The sequence below is a fragment of the Etheostoma spectabile genome, chromosome 20 (assembly GCF_008692095.1).
Source record: "Etheostoma spectabile isolate EspeVRDwgs_2016 chromosome 20, UIUC_Espe_1.0, whole genome shotgun sequence".
NCBI classification, from domain to species: domain Eukaryota; kingdom Metazoa; phylum Chordata; class Actinopteri; order Perciformes; family Percidae; genus Etheostoma; species Etheostoma spectabile.
Window position 1 is genome coordinate 11561097 of NC_045752.1, and position 25265 is coordinate 11586361.

The window sequence follows — 25265 nt, forward strand, 5'->3', positions numbered from 1 at the left end:
CCACCTCACAGGTCTGGCATATCAAGATGCTGATTAGACAGCATGATTAAAAGTGTGCCTTAGGCTGGCCACATTAAAAGGCCACTCTAAAATGTGCAGTTTTATCACAGCATAATGCCACAGATGTTGCAAGTCTTGAGGGAGCGTGCAATTGGCATGCTGACTGCAGGAATGTCCACCAAAGCGGTTGCCCGTAAATTGAATGTTCATTTCTCTACCATAAGCTCTCTCCAAAGGCGTTGCGATTGCCTTGGGCTTCCTTTGTGTTGGCAGTTTAAACTCCGGTCGATTTATGAGGACTATGGTTAACCTTTTCTCAGATCTCTGCAGGGTAAATCTAGACAGCTAGCTAGACTGTCTAGTTTTGTATTGCATGACTAAAACAACTTTTAAACATGCACGTGGTCAACCAAAACAAGTTCCTTCCGAGCCTTTTTTTTTGCAGCACCACCTAAGATGATTGTAACTGGTTTAAAGAAATGCCAATAAACCCGAGCACGTTTCCCTCCCATCCCCGAATGCTATGTGACTAGCCAGACTCTCCTCCAGCGCGCTTTGGAGGAGGGTCTGGCAAAGCGAGACTAAGCATACTGTAACTTGGAGAAATAGAAAACTTTCACTCAAATTGATTTTGATCCCTTTGTAAATGTTTTCCAGTGACAGCCATAAGCCGTGAGTGCAACTATAGAAGAGAACTCAAGCATGTCCACATGTGAGATAAGATGTTTGCTCCCTGTGAGAACCAGTTGTGTGTGTTGTGCATCAGGGCCGTGGCTCAGAGGTTGGCTGGAAGTGCGATGGTGACCCGCAGCCAAGAGAGCAGGTCCCGCTGGATATAAAGGAGAGGAGAGGGCAGGAGAGGCGGCTCAGAGAGATCCAACAGCAGCTGGAAATCCTGGGCCAGGACCAAGAGATGACTGTGAGTTCAAAGCAGCTATGTTCACACACACACATCCACACCCCCACACACACAAATTTACATCAGTACATGGTCTGTGTTTTGCGTCATAACACTCCACAGTGCTTCTATCCGTAAAAACATGTGTGTGACAAATTATTACAAGTGCACAGCTCATTCTGTCATTCTCACAAGGGGACTATGAAATCACATGCAATATTCATGTTTCTGCAGGCCCATATTTTTTTTTCCCTTTCTTTCTCCATTTTCCTTCTCTGCCTTTGTATCACAAATACACCGGCTTTGCAGTTTTGTGTAAATGTATGTTTTAATTTACAACTGTTTTCAGTGGAGTTAAATATCTTTCTCTGCTTTGCACAGTGCATGGGTTTTGATCCAAGAACAAGTCGTTTAATCCACAGATGAAACTATTGTCCTCCATGAGCTTTCATTGCTTTCTAGCATTCTTTGCTGAGATTCAATGTCCACCCTTCGCAGTGTTTCCTAGAAACCATTGAGCTCTGTCTGGTTTTAGGAGCCTCTGCAGAGTTACAGCCACAGAAGTGTCGTTCTTTCCCCAAACCCTATAGCTAAAGGCACAACACAAGAATGTTCCGAGAACAAAAAGTGGATAGCTCTGATTTCTGCTTTCTGACATTTGACTTTAAATCTCGTGTGAAAGCAAAAGCAAAAGGGAAAACATTTGCGTTAGCTTTAGTGGCTTGACTTTGACATTGCTCATATGAGGTAGCTTCATCCGGTTGTGCGCAACAAAACTACAAGTTACAGTGGTGATCCATTGTCCGTGCTCCACTCTATTCCTATGGGTGGCGTCAAGCAACTTCAACGTGCACACAAAGCATTAAAATGCTGCGCATCAGAAAAGCTGGCCAATGCCCATCTTTAAGCAAATGAATTCGTTGAACGCGATGCAACTATCCAGTAGAAGTAGACAAAAATCTTTCAAACTGACCTGTCGATTTGAAATGAAGACAGATTCAGCAACTGTATGGTCTATTTCTCGCTTAAAATGTTTTCAGAAACACGTTTCAGTGAACTATTTTTGTAAAATATGACATTGTATTCCGAGCCGCCATGACAATGGTTTGAAATTCCCAAGCAGCCAGACCCACGGGACTCGTTCGTCCAATCAGCTGCAAATCCGGGGCGTGGAGCATCTACCATGGATGTATGACAGTGACACCACGCTTCAGTCGTGTCGCAAAAATGGATCGGTACCGTTAGCTTCTTCACAGTGCTGCTAACGATAATGTCCTTAACTTTACCAACACATTAGTTCTCACAGTGATTAACCACAACATGATGCATACCTGCTTAATTTAAACATAAAAGATCCTCACAAACAGTGAGGTAATAAAAACATTAATTGGCAGGCACACCCTTACATCAAACACCACGCCATGTAACCCAAACCTATTCCTGGCTTAATTAAGGGGACGCAAATGGAATTTCTTGCTAATTAAGCCAAGCTTGAGGAAACCATTCCCTCATTATGATCACAAAACATCAAAACCACCAGTCTCTTAACTTATGGTATAGCTAGACACTCTTTGAATATAGCTGCGTCTCACTGCGTTTTAAATACTGTTACTAAATGATTGAACCCAACGAGCGACTGCAGTGTAAACAGCACACTCACTGTGTATATTCTTTGTGCCACCAAGCTTGTTTTGTGGTTGGAAAAAGATTTATTTGTAAGGAATTTGTCCGGGAGGGCATTCTTGAACGGATTCACACAGCTCCAGTATACTCAAAAGTTGATTTGTAACATCCGTAACTCAAATGTCTTCTCACAGTCTTTTTGCACCTGTGTACCAACTTTGCAGGCTTTCTGCATAGTTCTTGCGTATTATACTGTAAGAGCCTGCTAACTAAGAAGAGATCAGTTTGTGAAAAGAATGAGTTTTTGCGTTGAATTGCATAGTTAAGTCAAAGTCAAAGCATTTTTAGGAAAATCCATTATCCTTTTAGATGGAGTAAGTATTCTTCTAAGTGCAAACAATACTTATACTATTGAAATAGTAGTTTATCTATTTGGAAGATTTTCTTATCGTCTTCCTTTTCAGATATCAAAGACACTGTCTAGGAAGGATTTTGAAAATCTAGTCCAAAAAACAACTATATAAGCTTGTGGTAATGTGGCCCAGATAATGTAGTGTGTTTTTGTCTGTCAAACTTTTTAAGTAGTCTTAGTGATGACAAGAGTTAAAAAATAAATGCAGAATTCCAGAAAAGGGAGCTTATGTAACACTTTTTCATGTCCATGAATTACTTTTAGGAATATGTTTGAAATGAAAACCTTTTATTGTAGTACAATATTTCAAAAGAATTGGATTGGATATTTGATGTTCTCTCTCCAAAATGGAAGTATGCTGCTAGAGTGTAGCACCTATTGTAAAGCTCCAAAGATCAGTCTCATATAGTGGTGTCCACAGCTCTACTTCAGTTTGATTGATTACAGTGTGTGCTGTTAAGAACTAAAGTGGTTGTCAAGAGTATTACCTGATTTACCTTTTGCAGTGATTTATTTACACAATAGCTGTGTTGGATTCAGATCTGAGACCTGTCATTTTGTGCGCCATCATCTCTGCTTCTCCTTTCTCTAGAATCCAAACAAAACCCCCATTTCCAGTAAAATGCATCTCTTTGCCAACAAATCTCTTCACTCACCTTTATTTTCCAGTTCTCGCTGTAATTTGCCTGTGCAGAAAGGTCTTGGCCTTTCTTCAAAGAAACGTAATATGATATGACATTGTTATTGTCATTGTTTCCGGTTAATGAGTCAAAAACTACAGTAGAAAAAATACATTTCCAGATAGAAGTGTTTAGAAGTGTTTTTTTCAACTGTCAAAGCTAAATCTGTCATACTCAACAGCTGATCAAACTCATTTGGCTGTATTCCTGGATCAACTGCAAAAGGAAGGACAATCCCAACATTTACTGGAAGACCGGATGATCTTAGCAGGGCAATCTTGAGGTTATCAGGCCGAGATAAATAATCGTTAATTCCTTTTCTTGTAAGCCAGGTTTACCTAGGGCATGGGGACTAGAATTGAGCTTCTTTAAAACATTTTATGCCTGGTTGGATGATAAAAGTTGTATTAAAACCACAAAATGTAACACATTCCTGGTATAATAAATGAAACTTGTAAATCGTGAACACACACCTACAGTCCTTTCATGCTAAGAGGGTACCCACCCATGATAGGTCAAAGTTGGCCTGAATCTGTTCACTGTTCAGGGGTTGAGCCACATTGTTGTGCCAACTCAGAATTTTCCCTCTAGCCCTTTTTCCACAGGTCAGGTTAGCCAGAAAAGAGGAACCATGGAGAAAAAAAGGATTCTTTCTCTCTAAGCTTCTTTCACTCTCTTCTATTCTCCATTCCATCCATGGCCACTGGCTGTTAGCTTTTGGCTTGTCACACTGTCTGCTCTTGTTTGCCATTTTATGATCTCCTGAAATAGAGATTGTATTGTGAAGGGTTCTCCACACTAGTCTCTCCTTTTCACTGTTTACAATGAGTGGCAGAGATCAAGAGGTGTTCCCACTTATGGCCATAGATGGGGTTTTGTTATAAGATGGTATTTTTGATGTGTGCATTGGTAGTTGTAAATCACTCTATGTAGGCTGCTGGTGTCTTTACTGCTGCACCGAAAATTTAACCTCTGTTTAAAAAGTGGATATCAAATCATATTTAAAGTTATTAGTAGTTTTTCACTTTTCAAAAAGGAGGTTAAAACAGTTTTTGGACCTATTTTGGGAAATTGTCTACTGTGAGCCTCTGGGTGGGTGTTCACAATGGCAGTTCTTCACTGGTATTTTAGAGCGGCCATTCCTAGGAGACGTGCGGTCAACTTCAGCTGTGTGCTACATCATAGTCCTGTCTAGTTTAGGACACAAAACCATTCCCCCCTCTTTAAGTAGCGTTGGTTGTTTGCAATTTAGGATGTTGTCTCTTTACAAAATTTCCGAGGACCCATTGTGCTATTAAGTTTGAATTCCACTCTAGCAAGCTGGGCTTAAACGTACAATATGTAATTTTCTGCATCTACGGGTCTCTCAATCAAAACAATGGATGGTAAACAAGCATTTTAAGACGTTGTGAAGTTGCGTGGACTTATGGGCGTTGTAGTTTTCAATGTTAAACACCATCACTGATTAGAATGCATCTGTTCACGGAGGAGTTTACCCATTCATGTTTATTTGCGTTATGTTTAGTAAGGTTTATTCATGTAATTCTAATAAAATTGCTGCAGTTTCACCCCACATAAATACATTGTTCATGATATGTCCCGGCGGTATCAGCTCTCATCCCAACTGAAGTCTGTTGGCGGCGTGGAAGTGAGGCAATCAGACCAGTGCTAACTGGCTAAATTAGCATTTGATTAGTCATCTTTCTAGTTAACGTTACTGGTGAATATATTCATGGGTTAGCCCAGTGCTATTATCCGTGGTCAAAACAATCATACTAAAGATAATGAGCATGTTGAACAATGTTGTAACCTCAAAATTATACCCACCAAGAATTAGCCTTACCTACACAGCACTTTGTAGTAACATTAAGCTGGATTGATCAATATTGAAATGTATCAATAAATAAGGTCTTTGCTGTATTACTGTGTTGCAAAGTGACATGTATTTAATGACCAAGTAATGCCATGTGGCAGAAAAAAAGCAGTATCACGGTTATTGAGTATAACATTGTTTGGTTTACAATTACTCTCAAATGCATCATCTGAGTTCCTGTGTTTTAACGGAAGTTAGAGTAACTACAGGGGTCAAAAGTTATAAACGGAACGACCCTCTGGGTCTCTGATTTCTCTGGGTTTGAAAATTGTTGCAAACATTTGGGATAACTCCAAATTTGTATAACAAATACAAATTAGTTTTTTGTCTTCAAACCTCAATGCATTCACAGTAATGTTATCAGTGTTCAACATCCAAAATAATTCTTAACATCTTAACGAGAGTACATAGATTGCAATAAATAGAATTGTCTCCTACATTAGTGTAGAACTAGCCCTTGGGTCTCTGGCTGATAAACCTGAGGTATGTTACTGACGTTAGTATACTTGAAAGCTGAGCAGCCCATGCTTGTAGTAAATTGGTCTTGCACCCTTTGTGTACAGGAGCCAACAGTGAGCTGTACAGGGGTGTTGGTCCATTGCTGCGCAGATAGACTGAGGCCTAAACAGTTCTGGCTTTGTCAGGTTGATAACCAGGTTGACAAAGGACAGTGATTAGGAACTTTGATCTTTTATCAAAGGTTTGGGGTTCACCCACCCTGCTACTACTTGCTATCACCCTGCCAGGAACCGGACTCCCGTCTCCTTCTGTCTGGAGGGCAAACAGCACACTGAACTCACCGTCACCATTGGTGCTACTCAGAACCACAAGTAAGAGAAGGGAAGTGACAAATGACAGTGCATAAAGTCAAAATTAATGCACTGAAGAGTTGCTACATATGGTAGTGACAGAGGTTGCCTGTGCTTACTTTCTCTGCACATGGCTTTGTGTGGCTGCAGGCCGGACTGAGAGGGATACAATGAGCCTGCTGGGTCTGGATAGCAGGTGGGGAAGCAAGAGCACAGGGAGCAGTATGATATGTCTGAAACTGCTGGCATTCTAAAAATAATCACCAGACATAGCGTGCTTTAGAATTTGACTCTAACTTTGTCTTTTCCAAGACTCACTTACTTTAGTGAGAATGAGCCAGTCAACAGCCAAAGCGCCTGGAGCAAATGTTCTTATTTGTGGAATCGCTCATTCGTGGATAGTTATCTAATAATGTGTCGGGTTCATAAGCATCCATGTCAAAGCCATTTTCTTTGTTTATGAATTGGTACAACTCAAATCAATCAAAATGTTCACAACAACTGAGCAGCAGAGAAGCAGAGTAAGCGGTGAGGCCAGGGCTTCCTGGGGGGGCGCTGAAGAATTGCACGTAATGTTTCAATATCTACTCAATACAATTTTTTTTGGCTCCCTCAATTTGTGGCACCAAGTGCTGAACGGCTCTCCACGCTTTTCCTCTATCCATGCCCTGCGCGATTTGCTTTTAACTTCTTCCTCAACTAAAGCGGTATATTCTCCAGAGGCCTCATATATAAAGGACTGCACAGCCTTCATACCAGAAGTTGGCATGCGCTCAAAACTTGAAAGTACCTACGCACAGAAATTTCCACATATATTAAACCGGGAGTACGCCAGGTTCTGCGCACCTTATCTTTATAGAATCACAATCAACGTGAAATTGAGCGCACATAAATGAGTCACCATCCCCGCTTTGAAAAAATTAAGATGGAAATGCCTATAAATGCACCCCTGATGTTATTCTTTATTCAATCACAACAGGTAATCCCTCTGCAAACAGAAAAAAATAAACTTGACTGAGATTGGAGGTGCTGATTGCGGAGGTTGAGGCAAGGGAAAACTAATTCTGTTTAAAGATTTGTCATCTTGGATAAGCAATAAAAGAAAATGCCCCGAGTGGCAACGAGTTAAACACACTGAACTATGGCAGAAATTTAAAAAAAGGTCTAATTTCAAAGTGGGAATCAAGAAGCTTAAGTTACAGTTCTAAGCAAATCGTTGTTTTCTGAGTTTGGTGTCAAGTATACCTTTTAAAATGTGGAATAACCATGGAAGTGAACTGACCCGACATAACTTCAATACATTAGCGTGTAGTTTCTTTCATTTTAAACCATTGGGACTATAATTTTTTTATTTGATCAATACCTACTCCTTCTCAGTTGTGTTCCACACACACACACACACACACACACACACACACACACACACACACACACACTAACTAAAGAGCAACAGTAATGTCAATAATTTATCACTGGAAACAAAAAATGTCACTATAATAACTAATATTCCTGACATCAAAATACCGAGAAAAGTTTAGAAAGAATGAAGAACCAGTCAATACCAGTCAATATCAGTCCTTCCTTTTGTCTTCTGTCCTCCCTGTGGTCTTCTGTCCTCCCTCTGCTGCTGTGTATCAGCCAAGCTAAAGGTCTGATAACGTTTTTGACGTGCATAAAAATTAACAATGTGTAGGTACCGCGGTTAGAGGGAGAAGGGGTAGGGGTTGTCTCCGCCAGCAGTTAAATTGGAATGGGACCAGTTTTAAGATACGTGGCAAACTAAGATAAACAGACTACAGACAGCTTTGTAACTTCTTGGTAACAATTAGCTATCAGCCGAGTTAGGACTTGAGATAGTGGATGAAGAGAAGATGCTGTATCGGGATAATAAATTAAACCAAAACGTTAAAAAAAAGTTACCTTCAGAAAAAGGACCAGTAATGTTGTAGCTTATCAATCCTACGGTCTTTACTTATATTTTTGGCTTAAATTGGCTATTTGTAAAGAGAAGTGATCAGTGGGCCGGAGTTGGCCCGTGGGCTGCCAATTGCAGTGTTCAAGTGACAGCGTCTACTGATCAGACAGATCAGTGACATGCCCACTTGCTGCGTCTCCTGTATAGAGCCAAACCAGCTAACTGGATATTAATAAATCATATGATGTGGCATTGTGATTAGTTAAGTCAACAAGAACAAAATTAAAAAAGCAAGTGTTTTTATTTGGTGTTAGTGGGGCAGGCTTAAAACTGGCCTCAGAAGGGAAGTTAAGTGTAGTCCCCATTTAGAGTGGAAGGTCAAGTCCACAGGCAAAAGGCCCTGAATTTGCTACATGCATGTCAAAAGAGAACAGCATGCAGTGCTGCAGGGGGCATAGAGGCTGGAATGTGTCCATGGTCCCTTCGGTCTCCTGTCCATTGGTAGGAGAGGATTTACAGCAGCTTGAGTAATTGCAGGGGTCATAAATGAGTAACATGAGTAATGGCCCAACCTGTCATGACCTAAAAGGGTGTCATTACATTGTGGAGGACTTTAAAAATTGACAGGATTTGTCTGGTAAAGATGTCTATCAGCAACTGGAGGCAACATCGGAGGCATTTTTGCCCAGAGGCTATGAACTACAGCCAGCTAGTTCTTCATGTTTTCAACCTGCTTGGGGGTGGGACTGTCACTAGTTAGTGCGAGTTGAGTGTCAACCATCTTGAAGCTACATGTTGCTAAGAGGCTCTCTCTTTTTAGCAGCAAACTTACTATTATGTGCATTCAAACTACCACATATGCGCACCACCGGGATACATTGATACAGATCAGAATATGCAAGAAACTTTATTACAGACAGAATACTCAACCCACTACGTGAGTTTCGCCTGCTACGGAGACCAGCACCTCAGCCTGCGGTGTGGCTCTATTCCGCTAGCCAGGTAAGGGGACATCCAAAGCGGTGGAACGCTGGAAAGCTAACGCTAGCCGGCCATCTGTCCCATCAATTCTGCTCGTAAGTGTCCGCTCATTAGACAACAAACTGGGCTACATCCAACTTCAGCGAAACTCACAACGAGAGTTTAGAGACTGCTGTGTTTTTGTGGAAACATGGCTGAACCAACAGTGCACGCAAATTCATGGCTGTGTTTATACGCAGTGTTTACACCAAGCGCTTAAGCTACCAACGCGTTAGCTGGACTTTACAGAGCCTGTAATGTGTATGCTCTAAATGTAGCCTGTCATTTTTATATGATGTTGTTTTTATATATTTTAAATGTTTAATACCACTTGAGCCACGGTGAAACGTTTTGTGTATAGGGTTGAAATGACAATGAAACACATTTGAGTTGACTTGACTGTCTATCATGTCTGTTTTTGATAGGTGTGGCTTGTGAGTGGACTCACAGGGAAGCAAAGCAACTGCATTTTGGGAGTTGTTGTCTTTCATCCGCATGAGCCAAAAATACATTTTCTGACTTTTCTCGGTCTAGAGGGCATCAACTTCAACCCCCCTTCACCTCTGAAAGCAAGGGTAAACTGCTAGCTTGGTTTTGCCCAGAGGCATCAAAATCCACCTACTAGCATCTTTAAAGCTCACTACTTCTTCTGCTGCCAAATGGCCAAAAGAGTTAAGTTACTTATTATGCCTTGTGACGTGCATCAGGATCAGAGTGATGACAGCTAGAAAACACGAGTGCACATGCTGATACAAAGATGTCAATGATTACTATTCAACCCAGAGATTTACTGTCTTGTTTTATTAATAAGGTAATCAGAAAATATTTATCGAACAAATTGACAGTTGGGTTGCAGCAGTCCAAACAAAAATACAGAAACCTCACACTAAGATAGGCCAACTGTCAATGAGCACTAGTTTACATAGCCAATGTAAGAGCCGGTATAAATAGGAACCAATTTTTGGTTCCTCAGGTGCAACCCGGAAGCACATACAGTCTTTGACCCCCACACAGACACACCAACACCACACAAGCATAGAAGCAGTAATTTGCCTGGAATACCAACAAATATCTCATGGAAATAAATGGAATTGATGGCATTAACTGCAAATATGACTTTGACTTTCTTTGATGAAAAAAGTAAAAAGTGCGTCACTTACTCTACTACCCGTGAAACAGCACCTCAGGGGCTTAAAACTTTGGCTTAGCCTCTACAGCCAATATTAATTTTATAGCAGCAAGTACAGTTGCCAGAAAGCACATCACTCCCATGAATAGATAGACATGTTTTCACATTCTGAACCCTTCCTCTTCAACCTACTTTAAAAAGGTTGGCTTTCCTCTTGAACTCACATGCACTCCCAGAAGGCTGCCTGGTTGAAGTCTAACTTATCGGTTAGAAAAACACAGTTACATCCAACTGGAAGTGTTTCTCCAGACGGCTTCCAACTAGGCGCAAGAGAAGATTGGAGCAATATTATTATGAACTGCCACTATTATCACATATCATGCATTAATACAACACATTGTCTGGATTTGTCAACAACCACGTTTAAAGCCCAGTAAATAATATTTGTAATGGGAACAATTTTAGGGAGGATGCTAGGAAAATACCAGCAGTTAATCCGAAAGATATTCTTTTGTCACTTTTGTAATAATATCTAAGGCTACATTTATAGTGCTACTTTTGTTTTTTAAGTAAAGATTTGAGCTAAAAGTGATCTCCATGCACACAAGAGTTTTTAGCTCCAGTAGAAGAGCTAATTTCTGTTAAAACTAACATGCCCAAACTGCATATCTCATTAACATTCTCGTCTACTGGGCATGTGCCTAACAGGGGCACCATGTGTACTCCACCCGTTGCTGGTAGTTGCCATGGTACGTTAATGGCTTAGTCTGAAAAATGTATTGCTGGCAAAGAGTCCCAAAACTCCTTAAATCGAAAAACAAACAGTCCCTAACTTGAAAAGTATTGACATACACGTGGTAGGATTTTGTTTGTGACTGGAAGTAACCTCAAAGCACATGGATTTGGAAATAACGCCTTCTTGGGAGACTGTGGACCAATGAAGAGAGAATTCATCCAAGGAACCGCCCACAACTTCAAGGGACTATATTGGTGAAATTTAGAAATGTTTTGGGACTGTAAAATGTGAATCCACAAGGGAGAAGCACCATTCAGTCAGCTGCAGTGTTAAAACTTGCTAAAACTTTTTTTCATGCCATTTTATTATTAAATCTTTTTGTTAATCTTCAAAGGACCAAGCCTCTCTTTCATCAAAATTCAAGAAAACGCAACAGTGTGTCTGGGCCTTTAAAGGCATTTCTAACACACTTTTTCATGTCACTCAAAAGACCAACAATCACAATATGAAAATGCATAAGCTATGCGGGCCGACACTTCAAACAAAATAAACCAAAACGCAGGTAATTGTAATTTAAATGTAACCCCCGTAGGCCTCCTCGTGCCTGACGTGCGTTGGGCCACAGATAAGTCTACCGATGAATGTTACCGCAATTGTATGTTACTCACCCCGCTGAAGGTTATCTCAGCGTCGGCCGAGGCCACGGGTCCGTCGTTAACAGTCCTTGAACAGTCAAGTGTAAAGAGTCTCTTTCCACCCACATTGCAAGAGGTGCAGCTGGGCTTTGCCTGGTCACCAGTGCGCTATCTGGTTCTCTGTCGTCCTCTCCAAAGCTAGCAACTAGCCGAAGATTAGCATCTAAGATAATGTCACTGAAGTTCACCTATGCCAGTGGCGGCGAGGCTTGTGGCTAATCTGGCTGCTAACGACTCCTTCACACGCTGCACTGTATCTTGAAATTAACAGCGGCTGCAATTAATTTCATTACCGCATTAGAAGGAGTATTAAAACAAGTCCATGAAAAACGTACCCGCTCCGGTTTATGCATTGGTTTTCTCGCCGTTGAAGCTAATTGGGGGGGGGGGGATATTCATGTTGCGAGTTGTTTTGTAGGTTAAAAAATGTTATTACGTCACAAAAAAGCAAAATAGAAATAAGACTTAAAACAATAGCAGGTAACAGAAATGCACAGTAACAACTGAACGACGACCTCACTGTGTCTTATAAGACCTGTAGGCCTAGACTGGGTAAACCCAGCCTAATCTGCGGGCGATAAAAATATGTCATCATTCTCCTAAACTCACATGACAAAATACAACGTCGTGGCTACGTGTGTGCTTACTGGTTTGTAGGCTTTGGCGAAAGCTCTGCCTGGAGCCTTAATTTGCACAACCATAAGTAAAGCATTACCCAGGGGGTTAGTCTACAGTTGTATTAAAGTGGGGCTTCTGTCTTTAACCCTTTGGTCTCATATCATAGATATATATTTTGAAATCATACATACATTATGTTTGTGACTTCCTACAGAATGAGTCACCAGACCTCACTGAAGAACAGTTACTTAGTCTGCTGGATGGATGTGAGCTGACAGAGAGCCGGACCCAGGATCTTGAGACGAATGACACCACGAGACCCTAAGAAAGGCTTAATCCATGTGAAGCCCTGCTATCAAGATGCATAATTGCTGGGATGTCACTGGGCTACTAGGGGGGTTGTGAAATACATTTTTAATTACCAGAATATGTCTAACCCTATTACAATAAAAATTGTGGACACTGTCAAATGTTGAGTTTTTTGTAGATATAAATAAATGTAGTTTTAACCACAACTGTTATTTGCTGAGGACAATAACTGTATCATAATTGGTCTCCATGTTTTCAATATGCAGTTGGATTGCATCCCATTGTTTTTATTTGTGTTTATGGACCTGCATGAGGAAACAGCACAGCAGGGCCACTCTTTTTAATTACCTGAGGATCATAGATGAGAACAGAAAATTGCAGTCATTAAATCTAATAAGCGTGTACATTGGCCGCAGAATGTTTCACCGCACACATAAAAAAGTCTGAACACTATGTTGTGTGCTCCTAATGTGGGGCTGTTAATGATGACACAGGAGTGATAGTCAGATCCTTAATGCATTCCTTTCATTCCTGCTGCTATAGAGGTGATCTGCTTCACAGTGCAGATTAGTAGGATCCTCTTAAGCAGGACCCGGTGTGACCTTTTTCCAACTTAATTTCAGAATTATGCTTTTTGGTTTGGGAGATTTGTTGAGCTGTTGACAAGATACATATTTGTTCCTGTTTGCACAGTGTGAGTAGTAAGCCTGCACCTGGCTGGCTTGGCCCAAGGATCCTGCCTTTCCTCTCTCTCGGCACTGGACACCTACAGGGCTGTTCGCCTCACTCTTCACCTCACCCATACATTCTGTCCCTGCCCGGCAGGCATTATCTCAAATTCCTCTGGACTGAAAACACGTCGGCCAGGTGAGCCTCCAAGGTCAAACCCCAACAAGGCCGTGCTTTGAGTAAAACCTGCAGCGCTATCTGTTTGGGAATCCTAACAGACACCTCGGCACAGATCCAACAGAGCACACGCAAACACTTTACAGACTGACACCACTAGATTGGAATCATTTTATACGTTTGTAATAATTCCATGAATACACATGCAGCATATGTATACTTTTTTGTCTGTTTTACAAAATACCATATATTTAATTGACACAATATATCTTCAGTAGAGAAGATATGCCCACTCATTTGGGGTAATGGAAACACAGTGAGCTCAGTGTGGTAAGAATGAGGTCATTTCTGAATGTAAAGAGACCTGTGGCATACTGAGACTGTCTGTGTTTTCTGGCATGGCCTTCACTAGTGCCTTAGATTACAGCTCTGTCAGGCCCTGTGAAACATCTAAATTAGCAGTCTGAATTCCAGCAAAACAGTCAGAAAGCTGCAGTCCCGGTCTATGAATACCTCATCTACTTTGGCTGCTGTGGCTCAGTGGTAGAGCGGTCGCCTGCCAATCGGAAGGTTGGTGGTTCGATCCCTGCCCCTGCAGTCATTGTCGAAGTGTCCTTGGGCAAGACACTGAACCCCGAGTTGCCCCCGGTGCTGCGCATCGGAGTGTGAATGTGTATGAATGTTTATCTGATGAGCAGGTGGCACCTTGTACGGCAGCCCCGGCCACAGTGTATGAATGTGTGTGAATGGTGAATGTTACCTGTAGATGTAAAAGCGCTTTGAGCAGTTGTTAAGACTGGAAAAGCGCTATATAAATACAGCACATTTACATTTACTTTGTCAAGTTTTATTGAGACATTTTAATGAATAAACTGTGGAATTTAAATGCACATTCTTGCTGGCAAGAGTGGATCACAGCCATACATTTATGTGCCCAAAGGGAGTGCATTTATTACTTTAGAGTGCAAAATTCATTATGCCTAAATCTCACATGGAGTATCCTTGTTTAAAGGTGTAAGGAAATGCTTCTGTAATGGGTAATCAGATCTGTATGGATGACCTGTGTAAGTGGGTCATACTTCATATTGCGTTTTCCTACTGTCGACTCCCAAGGATACTCCCTTTCTCCAAGGCTTCCCCGGACTCAAACTAATGGATTCCAGTTGCTGAACAGAGCACGGCTCAGCTCCTTTTGCTTTTCTAGTTAGAAGACCTCAATCAGAGTAGACATGAAGTCTTAAAATACCTGAGAAAAAATTAGTTTGACCAAAAAGACACCAACTGACCAAGATACTTTTTTTTTCTTTTTAATGTTCACTTGACATTACAAAATATCAGGTAGGAGTATAAACAGCACTTTGGGTAGAAACTATAATACAAAGTTTATAGAAAAGCTTCACTAATAATTAAAAAAAAGGACACAAACAAAAATAACAAAGACATCCTCATGGCAGTGTGCAAATAAGTTTATACAGACAGAAACGCTTCCATATGAGGCTACGCTTCTAGATAAATTATTTAAATAGCATATATCTACACAAATGAAATAACCTCAACATAAAAACCAACATAATAATTTATCAAAACAAATGCACAGGGAAAACATATAAAACAACAAAAGACAATATTTCTTTCATCCTTTACGTTCCTGTGACACGGGTGGATTTTTACTCCTGTCCCATCCCACTCCCACAAAAAACTCCTGTCCTGTCATATCCCGTAAGAATGACTCCCGTCCCATCCAGTTCCCATGAAAACAGCCTTTATTCATATTAGAACTGCATATAAAAACTGACCTATTGTTATTTTGATTCCGGTCCCGCTCACTCTCGTTGACGTTTTTCCTGTCCAGTCCCTTGTCATGTGATGAATAGTGAAATTGACTCCCATCCCGCGGAAATCCCACAGGAATCCAGTGCCCACAGGTCCCAAAAAATGTCAGCCTTTAATATACAGCATATAAATTATCCTATAGTCTTGCTAAAAAAAAGAAGCCAACCAAATTGTACTCTGTTGCTAAGACAAGTGATCCTTGGGTCTTTCTGGCCTCATACAAAAATAATCAATGAGGTAATGTTTGTACATAAAAGGGTTTCCTTTGTTTTTTCCTTGTAAGAAATGTACACACAAGCTCAGGCACACCAGTCATGCACACTGTGCGGAAGCAGAATATTTAGAGATACAGTACATGATGCCAATCTTTTACATTTTAACTGTTTTGGTCAAATGTATTGCCATGTCTTGCCATTAGTGGATATTGATTTAAGTTAATTGGAATAAATTGCTGACAACATTTTAGGATGCAGCGATGACAGAGAATTAAAGCCTCTATGATGAATAGGTTTATACAAACAGCCGTACTTACAATGTTTTATTCATGGTAGGAAATAGACTGGCCTCGCTGTTTACGTCCCTTGACACATTCAGTAAAGATTAGAAATATTAACATAATATTTGCTAATAATTACTGTTCCAAAGCAGTGTTTAGTGCACCTGCTTTGGGGTCCTGTGCTGTCCGGAATTTTGTGGTCTCCTCATTTCTTCTTGTGCTCTTTCCTGAGAAGGTGAATGTTTTGGGCCAGCCCTAGGTCTCGGCTAAATACAAGACCTCGTAAAGAGGTCTGCTTGGGGTGGGGTAAGGGGCTGTTAAAAGACATCAAAACTAAACAATTGACATGGTTGTCTTCATAACAATGCCTGTTTGGTGGCACACATGCACAAACACACAAACAACATTCACTCTCTTTGATAGTAACAGTCAGTCCCTACTGTCCATGGTCCCTCAACAGTTCCTTCAAGGGGTATATTTACCCTGGCCTAAGAAAGTTATCCTACTGCTTTCTTCATACTGAAACAATCATCTTTGAGTCCACAGCAGATGTATATTAATGCTCAAAAGTAAAAAAACATGGAACACTATTCCCTTTGGTCCCTCATCCACAGAGGAATACTGCCAACCAACAATCGTTCAAGTGTGCAAAGCAATAAAATAACAAGGTGAGAGGGCCAATGTCTTCTGAGCAGAGCTGCACTCACTATTTGAGTTTGGTGCAGTGGTGCAGAGTCATCATTAAACTTTCATTTGGCTTCAAGTCCTGAGGTCAGTTTACCTCATGTTAGCTCACTTCCTCGTCATTCCTCCAATGTGCAGTTGGCAAAAGAAAAAGGTTAAAGAGATATCGATCCAGTTCTCATATTATATATTCATACTGATGGACGGAAGGCTCTTTGGTCCAGTTATGTATCTGAAAGAAAAAGAAACATGTTACCAATGAAGTCGAAGGTGACGAAACCAGTCTTTTTCAAATTTGAAACCATTGCATGTATGCTTACCTCTGCATTCGTATTTGAGGTCTGAGAAGTAAACCATCTCCTGAGAGAAGACATACAAGCCTAGTCGCCCACCAGCATAGGTCTTGTCGTAAAGGTTTCCAGAATCGGCCATGATTCTCTTGCCTTCATACATGACCACTCTAAAAAAGAAAATGTAATCAGATGAGCTCATCGCCATTTTGAAATAAATTGTGCAGATTTGTAATTGAATGAAAGGGCATGCTTCTTAGGTTTTGAACTTACCTAATAAGACCAGTCTTGGGTCTGTGGGTCAGATGCCATCTGTAGGCAGTGAAGTCCTTCCAGCCAATGTTCTTGGGGTCGTGCCACAGAGTACGCACCTGAAAAGCATTTGTTGCAATTGTTAAAATGAGAAAAGTGTCAAACATTGCCTAGAATGATGTCTCAAACCCTGAATCAATGAATCTACTCTCACCTGTCCGGGGGTGTCTCCAGTGTGCCACAGGGCGTTCCTCAGATGCTCACCAGGCCCGGTGGTGGAGTTGACCACTTTGATTGACAGGCCAGAGTAGCCTTGAGCTCTTGTGGGTGTGTGGGACCAGTAGGTCTGTGTGATCTGTTTCCACATCACAGTGTAGAAGCGTGAGCTGGACTGGTAGCCAAACACGAACCCAGCGTAGTCGTCATCTCTGTCCGTGTTGATGAAGAACGTTCCACTGAAATCCACCGCGCTGAACTCATCAAAGCCTAAATTAAGATGAAAGATGGTTTAGAAGTGATTCACTACCACTTTATGTTAATGCAGCAAAATATCTGACTGTGTATTACGTACCAACAGCAATGCCAGGATCGCAGTTGACAGTCTGCACCAGCTCCTTGCCCTGATGCCGGACCACCCAGTTGGGGTCAATCTGGGAGGTGCCCTTGGGGTCCAAAGGAACCATTTGGAATCTGCGGAAGTCTGTTTCACTGATGGCAAAGTTCTCCGGGCACACGTCATGGATGTCCAAAACACTGTCTTGGTCAAAATCGTCTTTGCACACGTCACCACGGCCATCACCTGAGAGGAAAAAATAAACATTGAAGTCACAAAGATGGACAAGGAGCTACAAAACTAAGACCAAAATAAATCAATTAACTTAGGCACTATATGTCCAGTAAATGGCGCCAAGAGACCAAATATGACACAACGTTGAGAGACTCCCTTACCATCAGAATCCAGCTGATCAGGGTTAAATGCCAGCCTACAGTTGTCTTTGTCATCAGGAATGCCGTCGTTGTCATCATCATGGTCACAGGCGTCACCCTTGCCATCCTTGTCGTGGTCTGCCTGGTTGGCATTGGATATGTAGGGGCAATTGTCCAAATTGTTCTGGTGACCATCCTCGTCAATGTCCTGGTTGTTGTCGCACTTGTCTCCTACGCGATCTGAGTCAGAGTCGATCTGTAGGAGAACAGAATTCCTTTATGATGAGATTCCCCACTCACACTATAAGAGTCTTGTCCTCACTTCAAATACCTCATTTCACAGTTTTTTGCAAGCTTCAATATGAGAGGTGCTACTGATTTAAATGTTGCCCTTTGTTTTCAGGTATGCAAGCAATGTCCCATCAGACACATTCATATTTGTTCCAAAGGTGGATGAATAGAGAAAGGGAGCATTGGACTCTTTTTCCTCAAAGCTGTCACATTCCTCTCTTTCATTAAAGCTGGAACTTCTACATAGTTACATGGCACGAAAAAAAGAAAGAAAGATAAAAATCTGACGTTACCTGATCAGGGTTGTGCTCTAGAGGGCAGTTGTCACAATGGTCTCCAACCCTGTCCCTGTCGGTATCTCTCTGGTCCACGTTGTAAACATATGGGCAGTTGTCAATCTCATTCAGAATGCCTGTTGAGTCAAAATATACTTATCTTAGCCTGTGCAAATGCTTTTTATGGCTAAGGAAAGGCATGAAAGATACCTTGGATGGAATTTGCAGAAACCACTTACCGTCACCATCAATGTCAACAGCACAGGCGTCACCCTCTCCGTTGTTGTCGGTGTCGGTTTGGTCAGTGTTAGCCTCGTACACACAGTTGTCACAGCGGTCGCCAATGTCATCTCTGTCTGCGTCATACTGGGAAGGGTTGTATTCTTTTGGACAGTTGTCCTAAATTCATAGAAAAATATCAAGAGCATAGTTAAATTACTAAAATGGGTCATTTCTCAAAGAAATATTTATAGAAACAAAACTGCTTTCAAGGCTTGTGTTTTCAATAACTTTTGTTGGATTCCACTGTGATATTCCACTGCAACTGATCTGGTAATTATTACCACAGCATTTTTTTTGCCCAACTTTCCAAATACACACTAAGAATTATGGGCAACAAGCCACATCATCCTCAATTCTGGCTTTATCCTAAGTTACATGTTTTCCACTCTCCGGTGAAAGCACACAAACATAGAGACTTTACATTCCTACTGCCCAAAGGAAGGATGGCTGCTGCTGATTGCTATGTCTGGTCTCTGAGAAAAGCACACTTTGGGGCTAAAATAAACTGCTTTGATGACTTACCCTATCATCGGGGATCCCATCATTGTCATCATCATGGTCACATTCATCACCCAAGCCATCTTTGTCGTGATCTTCCTGGCCAGAGTTGGGAAGGTTGGGGCAGTTATCCTGTAAAGGAACAAAGGAGTAGTTAAAGAGGCAATCATCATAATAATAGCGTGCAGATGGGTAATAATGCCTTTTTGTGTTTCTGTCCATGTGGGGTCTGGCTACCTTCATGCAGTGGTAAGTGGCGTTCTCCACACAATGCAGGTCAGTGTTGGGCCATCCGTCCAGGTCACTATCTTCTCCGCAAATACGGCCATTTCCGGCATATCCTGGCTTGCACTCGCAGCGGAACATGGATTCAGAGAAGACGCCCAAGTAGATGCAGTTAGCATTTTTATGGCAGTCGTGGCTACCATCTTGGCAAGGGTTACGGGGTTTGCAAACCTAAAGAAAATTACAGAGAATTAAAAAAATGCAAGCAGCTAGTCTACTAGCCACAGTAGTCAGTAAGTAATAACTCAAACCTGTTTTTTAGCAGTTGCCTGTTCCACTCCTTTTCCAAAGGGCTGAGGACCTGAGAAACGTGTGGGGCAGGGCAGACAGTTGTAGCCGGGTTCAGTGTTCTCACAGCGGTGGACTCCATTATGCGTGTGGCAAGCATCAGGGACCTCTTCACACTCGTCAATGTCTTTGCAAGTGATGCCGTTCCCATCATAGCCAAGTGGACACTTGCCGCATCGGAAAGAGCCATCGGGGAAGCTGGTGCATTTTGCGCCAGGGAAGCATGGGCTGGAGAGACAACCATCTGTAGAGAAAAATAATTTGTAATTTCAAAGTGTAATCTGTTGTGAATAATGACTTCTTTTATATTTGTCCATCTTATTAAATGCTTACCAATAGGACAGTCCTGTTTGTTGCACACTTGAGTTACAGTAGCATCTCCAACACAATCCTTTCCTCCATATTTGGGGATGGGGTCAGAGCAGAGACGTTTGCGGATCTGGACTCCTCCACCACAGGTAACAGTGCAGGTGTCCCATGGTGACCAAGGTCCCCAACCTCCATTGACTAAAAAATATCATAAAAACAACATTTAACATGTCCCCCTTAATTCAGACAATCTTACATACTGTATATACTCTGCTACTGATATTCAACTCACTAGGACAGGGTGACTTTTGGCAGATTTCTGTTTGACGTCCTTCTCCCTGGCAGTCACTGCCACCCATCTGGGGTGTGGGGGAGTTGCAGAGGCGTATCCGGGTGATGACCCCCTCACCACAGGTCACAGAGCATGAAGACCAGGGAGACCAGTGGCTCCAACCACCATCCTGTTTGACTGTTACCAATGCATAAAATTAATTCATCATGCTCTCAAACGGAAAAAATGTATTGTCACAATTGCTGTGTTAAGAATGCTCAGTGACTTACAGCGTTTGTCACATTCCTTGGGGTAGCAGTCACGGGTCTGGACAGAGGTGCCCTCACAGTTGCTGTTGATGCGGTCGCAGGAGCGTCCACGCTGCTGGATGCCCCTACCACAAGTCACCGAACAATGGGTCCAGTCAGACCAGGGGGACCAACCATCCTCTGCATAGTCACTAGCTGTTGGCGGAGAAGACATAAAGTTACCTTGGGAAAAAGATATCAAGAAGGAAATTAAGAATATCAAATTAAAAGTGCGGCAGATTTAAAAAATAAGCGTACGTGTTCCACAGCGAGGGCAGCACTCTCCGTCGGGCACAGTGGCATTAGCACATGGGATCAGAGGGCAAGAGATTTTGCGACACACAGTAGCAGATTTCTGGATAGAAGAACAGTCGAATTAGTACAAGAAAAATGAATGAGCTGGTTGACTGGCTACAGACACAAATAGAGGCTTTGCAAGTGCTGTTCCAAGCCTAATCATTATAATTTACAGTGAGTGATCTTTATCGGGGACATGACAATCCTGAGGTGTTGACAGAAAACATAATCCTCCCCAACACTCTCCCACTAACACCTAACTAATTACTCAACAACCTTCACTAGATGTTGCTGGTGGGGGAAAAGGCCCCATGCTGCTTTTTTGCTAGTCAGAAACAAGTGTTCATGGATTTCAGACAGAAGTGATGTGGTTATACAGGGAGGTGCTAACATAAACACTATTATCACCATATTACAGGAGGGAAACAGGAAACAGGGCAGCGTCTTTCCTCTGCTGATTCCTGGCTCGTTTAAAGGTTGCATTCCAGCATCTGTGATGACATTTACCTGGCAGGTACACTCTGTGCAGCCATCCACAGTCCATTCATCTTTGTCCTTGTAAACAATGCCGTTGTGGATGCAAATTCCACCGTGGATGTGCATTTGAATTTCCGGCAGTGAAATCTCCTCATACTGGAGGAAAAAGAGAGAGAGTTGCTCAGGATGGAAAACTTTCACTTTGCCAAAGTTCCAATACAAATGAATCACTGACCGACACCATGTTTAAGACATTGCTTGACTCTAGCGAAGCAGTGAAAATGCATCTGACAGCCAAACATATTTGTGTATTCACATGGGTCTCATTAAGGACTTGGCCAGAGACTGCCATTACAGCGACAACTGGCTACGCACTGGGAATGCGTTAAATGAGAAGTTGGAGTCGAGAGGAAAAGAGGGAGTGAATGATGACAAAGAGCAGACCCTGATGGCCCTTGGAGCTTACCACTTTGCGGAGCTCATTCGACAGCTGTTTAACAACCACACCGAGTCCCTTGAGCTCCTTAAACATGCCAGTGATGTCCTCACAAGAGTAGCCGCAAACAGACTGCAGATCTGAATACAGGAGAGAAGAGTACAATAAATTACTTTACCACTTAAAGTTTATAAATGACTATTAGAACAGAGACACACTTCGGGGAGAAGTCTCACCTTTGGCTTTGTGGCCGGTATAATCAGTCCTAATGGCGGGGCTGGAGCCATTGACTGGGTTGTCCAGGGTCATGACATCGGTTAAAACAGCTGCACGGGGAAAGGGGAGAGAAGACTAATTATTTCTGTTAACTGGAGAACTATGTGGTATTCAATATTTTGCAGCCAAAGAAAATCCACTCATTTAAGGGCACATGATAGATTTTATTTATTTTTTAGACTTACCTCCACTCTGGCATCCCTTATTTCTCAGTATGGCATCAAGAGTAGTCCCAAATACAAAGTGCACATTTTGGAGCACTCCCTGTAGGACAATACATTACAGTTAAGAGACACCTGGATCTATTAAACCTTTATTTTCTTACATCAGTTATTATGTGAGCTTGTGTAGACCTCACCTTGAATTTGTCCCTGACAGCTCCCTTTCCAATTCTTAGCTTGGCAATGTCTGCCACTTGTTGGGACAGAACTTTGTAGATTGGCACATCCATCTCTGATACATCGATCTTCTCACAGCCAACATAAAGCTGCACCTGGTCATCCTGAACAAACAGCGTTATGTTCTTCCAGTGTCCAGTGGCCAAATCAGCATCATCGATGGACACGACCTGCTGCTGGTTCATAAAGGAGTGGACCACATCCAGAGTGTTAGCCTTTCCGTTGGAGATGATTTCGAAAACGGGTCCGGATCCGTCGTTCTTCTCGATGGTCAAAAGGCTGCCCCTGGATTTTTTTAACTGCTTCAGGTTGACCAGGAGGAGGAAGCCCCTCTCAGCCTGGATGGAGTCGAGGAGGTCCCTGAAGGAGCTGTCGGGGACTGGGGGGATCAGGTCTGCATTGAGGAGCTTGTATGCGGGGCTGTAGGGATCTTCACCTTTGACCAGACTCACTCCATTGCCTCTCTTGTTTACCCGGGCCAGATCAAATAAGTCATACACACTGTTATCATCCCGATTCTCTGCGGTCAAAGAAAAGAAAGTGCATTGTTTAGTTTTTTTTCTCTCATAATGACAGTATGCATGAAAATGCATAAAAACAGAGAAACCCAAAAGTAACAAGTATATATATATATATATACATACACACAAACACAGACACTATATTTACTAGGACTATACAACAGCAAAACATTACAAGAATATAACTTCATCAATATATGTAGATTAATATTAAAATTTTAGTGTGTATCACAGTTAAAGTCCCTGTAGAAGTGATTTAAATATGGAAATACTTGTTTTACAGGTAAAACAGCAACAACCCACTTATTAACAAACGTTTTCCATCTCACCTGCCAATCTTGCGCCTTCACAGCTCCAAAGCATCAACAGCAAAAGGATGCCACACAGCATGATGTCGAAATCTCAAGTGATTCCTAAGTGCAAGAATTACAAACACGCCGTTACGGGACACATCCAGGCTTCGTTTTGTCAAAAAATAAATAATGATAAAAATAATATAGTCTACAAACCTTTAAAATTGAAAATCCCCTCTGAAAAAAAAAAAATAAGAAAAAAAGTCCTTGCTTGTCCGATTATGTATCCCGTTTCTCTTCCTGTTGCTCTTTTAGAGGCTCATTAGTTTTGTGTAAATCGTTTCTATGAGAGTCTCTATGAGACCCCGTTCGGGATTTAATCCGGCGCTTAGATTTATTCTACTGATTTATCCTACCGATTCAAGTCCTTTATAAACAGTTTGAGAACATTCCTGAGGTCCCGCCTGAACCAATGGGATGGCTGCAGGAGAGAGGGACGGACTTGTTTTCTTACCTCACATCCAGTCAGAGATCCGAGACGCACACAGAGGGGAAAAATGCATTCCTGAGCTGGATTTCCATCACCGGACAAATATTTCATACACGCTCCGGAGCCAAGACTGGTCGTTTCCGGTCAAATAAAAGTCTAATTATTCGTCAAATAGTCTTAATTGTATAAAACTGTCGTTTTCTAAAAAAAAGTATCTATTTATTTTTGATAGAATCCGAAGTAGTAGGCCAATTAATTCAGTAGACTGGTAACACAAAACTAGGTCTGAGTGGATTTAAAAGTTTTATTAAACATTACAATTTATAACTAGTCATATTGTATTAATTTCAGCTCATACTTATGACATACAGCAGGCTATTTACTGGATCATGGTGTGTTTCTCATTTCGCTATTCCCAGTCTGGCCGCCAGGGGACTCATTGAGTAATGAATGCAAGTGTGTGCTGATCTTAGAAAGGGAGGTAGGAAACTTGTCTCTGGCTTGCCTATAAAGTTTAAAAAACAGTTCAAGGAATGTATGACACATGCATGTCCACAACAAGCATAATAATTATTGATTACAAATACTAGGCTATACAATACATGTATAATGGAGTGAGTGAATAAATGTGAGAGAATCCAAATAAAGAGTGGAAAATAATGTTTTGTATTGTTTGTCATTTGTTAATTTGTGTGGGATATAACTCAATTGTATATCACATATTAAATAATTTTATGTTAATGTATGTTAGACGGGCACAGGACAGATCTGAGGGTGAAAAAAAAAAAAAAAGGTTCTGCTGCCCACCTGGAAAATTGCTCCATGAAGACTCTCATTCGGTTTGCTGGTGGCGGATGAACAACACAAACCATCTTACTTATAAGAACCGGTCTTCTCATCACTACTAATTTCCGACATCATAGATTTGGCAAATTATGGAGGCTACAAATTTAGGGGTGCATGCTGGGTGGTTTCTGTCAGTCAAAGGAACCATTGACTGACTGAGTGAACAAACAATTAATATGCAACTGGGGTAACTTCACAGTTAGTCCCTGGTGATGCACTAGTTCTTTCAGATGACAAAAAAAGACAGGGCTGTTAACAGATACTTTTTTCAAGAGCGATAATTATAAGTGCAGTGATGTAAGTAGTAGTAGTAATTTAATTTAAACACTGCCCATCTCTGCACATAAGCATGCATACTTGTGGATACAGAGGAAAGTTA

The 25265-nt window shown here is 41.6% G+C and overlaps 2 protein-coding genes and 1 long non-coding RNA gene across 6 annotated transcripts in view; 1 reads left to right on the forward strand and 2 right to left on the reverse strand.

Moving 5' to 3' along the window:
- LOC116670482 (uncharacterized) overlaps window positions 1–11305 on the reverse strand; it is an 18838-nt gene extending 7533 nt beyond the window's left edge. Inside the window, exon 1 of the long non-coding RNA XR_004327035.1 lies at window positions 11183–11305. This is a non-coding gene — a long non-coding RNA (uncharacterized LOC116670482). The remainder of the gene's footprint in view (window positions 1–11182) is intronic.
- Window positions 1–12902, forward strand: part of fsip1 (fibrous sheath interacting protein 1) — a 30709-nt gene extending 17807 nt beyond the window's left edge. For 3 of the 4 annotated variants that reach the window (XM_032501033.1, XM_032501035.1, XM_032501034.1), the window contains 2 exons: window positions 767–919; window positions 12623–12902. In XM_032501033.1, coding sequence (XP_032356924.1) covers window positions 767–919; window positions 12623–12733 — 264 coding nt within the window. In that variant the 3' untranslated portion in view covers window positions 12734–12902. The remainder of the gene's footprint in view (window positions 1–766; window positions 920–12622) is intronic. The other variant, XM_032501036.1, reaches the window with a different exon arrangement.
- A 2112-nt stretch (window positions 12903–15014) lies between these two features.
- On the reverse strand, window positions 15015–24014 carry thbs1a (thrombospondin 1a). The gene is made up of 22 exons (XM_032500522.1): window positions 23767–24014; window positions 23587–23670; window positions 22697–23256; window positions 22524–22602; window positions 22299–22388; window positions 22093–22202; window positions 21657–21782; window positions 21111–21207; window positions 20835–21008; window positions 20566–20742; window positions 20298–20471; window positions 19928–20208; window positions 19629–19847; window positions 19416–19523; window positions 18851–19010; window positions 18630–18748; window positions 18067–18301; window positions 17690–17917; window positions 17333–17604; window positions 17140–17237; window positions 16897–17036; window positions 15015–16808 (listed from the first exon to the last, which is right to left on the reverse strand). Exons 2-22 carry the CDS (start codon window positions 23645–23647, stop codon window positions 16801–16803), a joined length of 3516 nt encoding a protein of 1171 aa, XP_032356413.1. The 5' UTR covers window positions 23648–23670; window positions 23767–24014; the 3' UTR covers window positions 15015–16800.
- Window positions 24015–25265: the final 1251 nt, after the last annotated feature.

Bases quoted from the DNA above. Each gene is read 5' to 3' on its own strand.
- thbs1a (XM_032500522.1), bottom strand. From the start codon at position 23,647: ATGCTGTGTGGCATCCTTTTGCTGTTGATGCTTTGGAGCTGTGAAGGC. The intron at 19,848-19,927 runs GTTTGAGTTATT...AATTTTCTTTAG, and splicing joins AGGCAACTGCTAAAAAACAG to GTTTGCAAACCCCGTAACCC. The intron at 17,605-17,689 runs GTACGTAATACA...ATCTTAATTTAG, and splicing joins CGATCCTGGCATTGCTGTTG to GCTTTGATGAGTTCAGCGCG.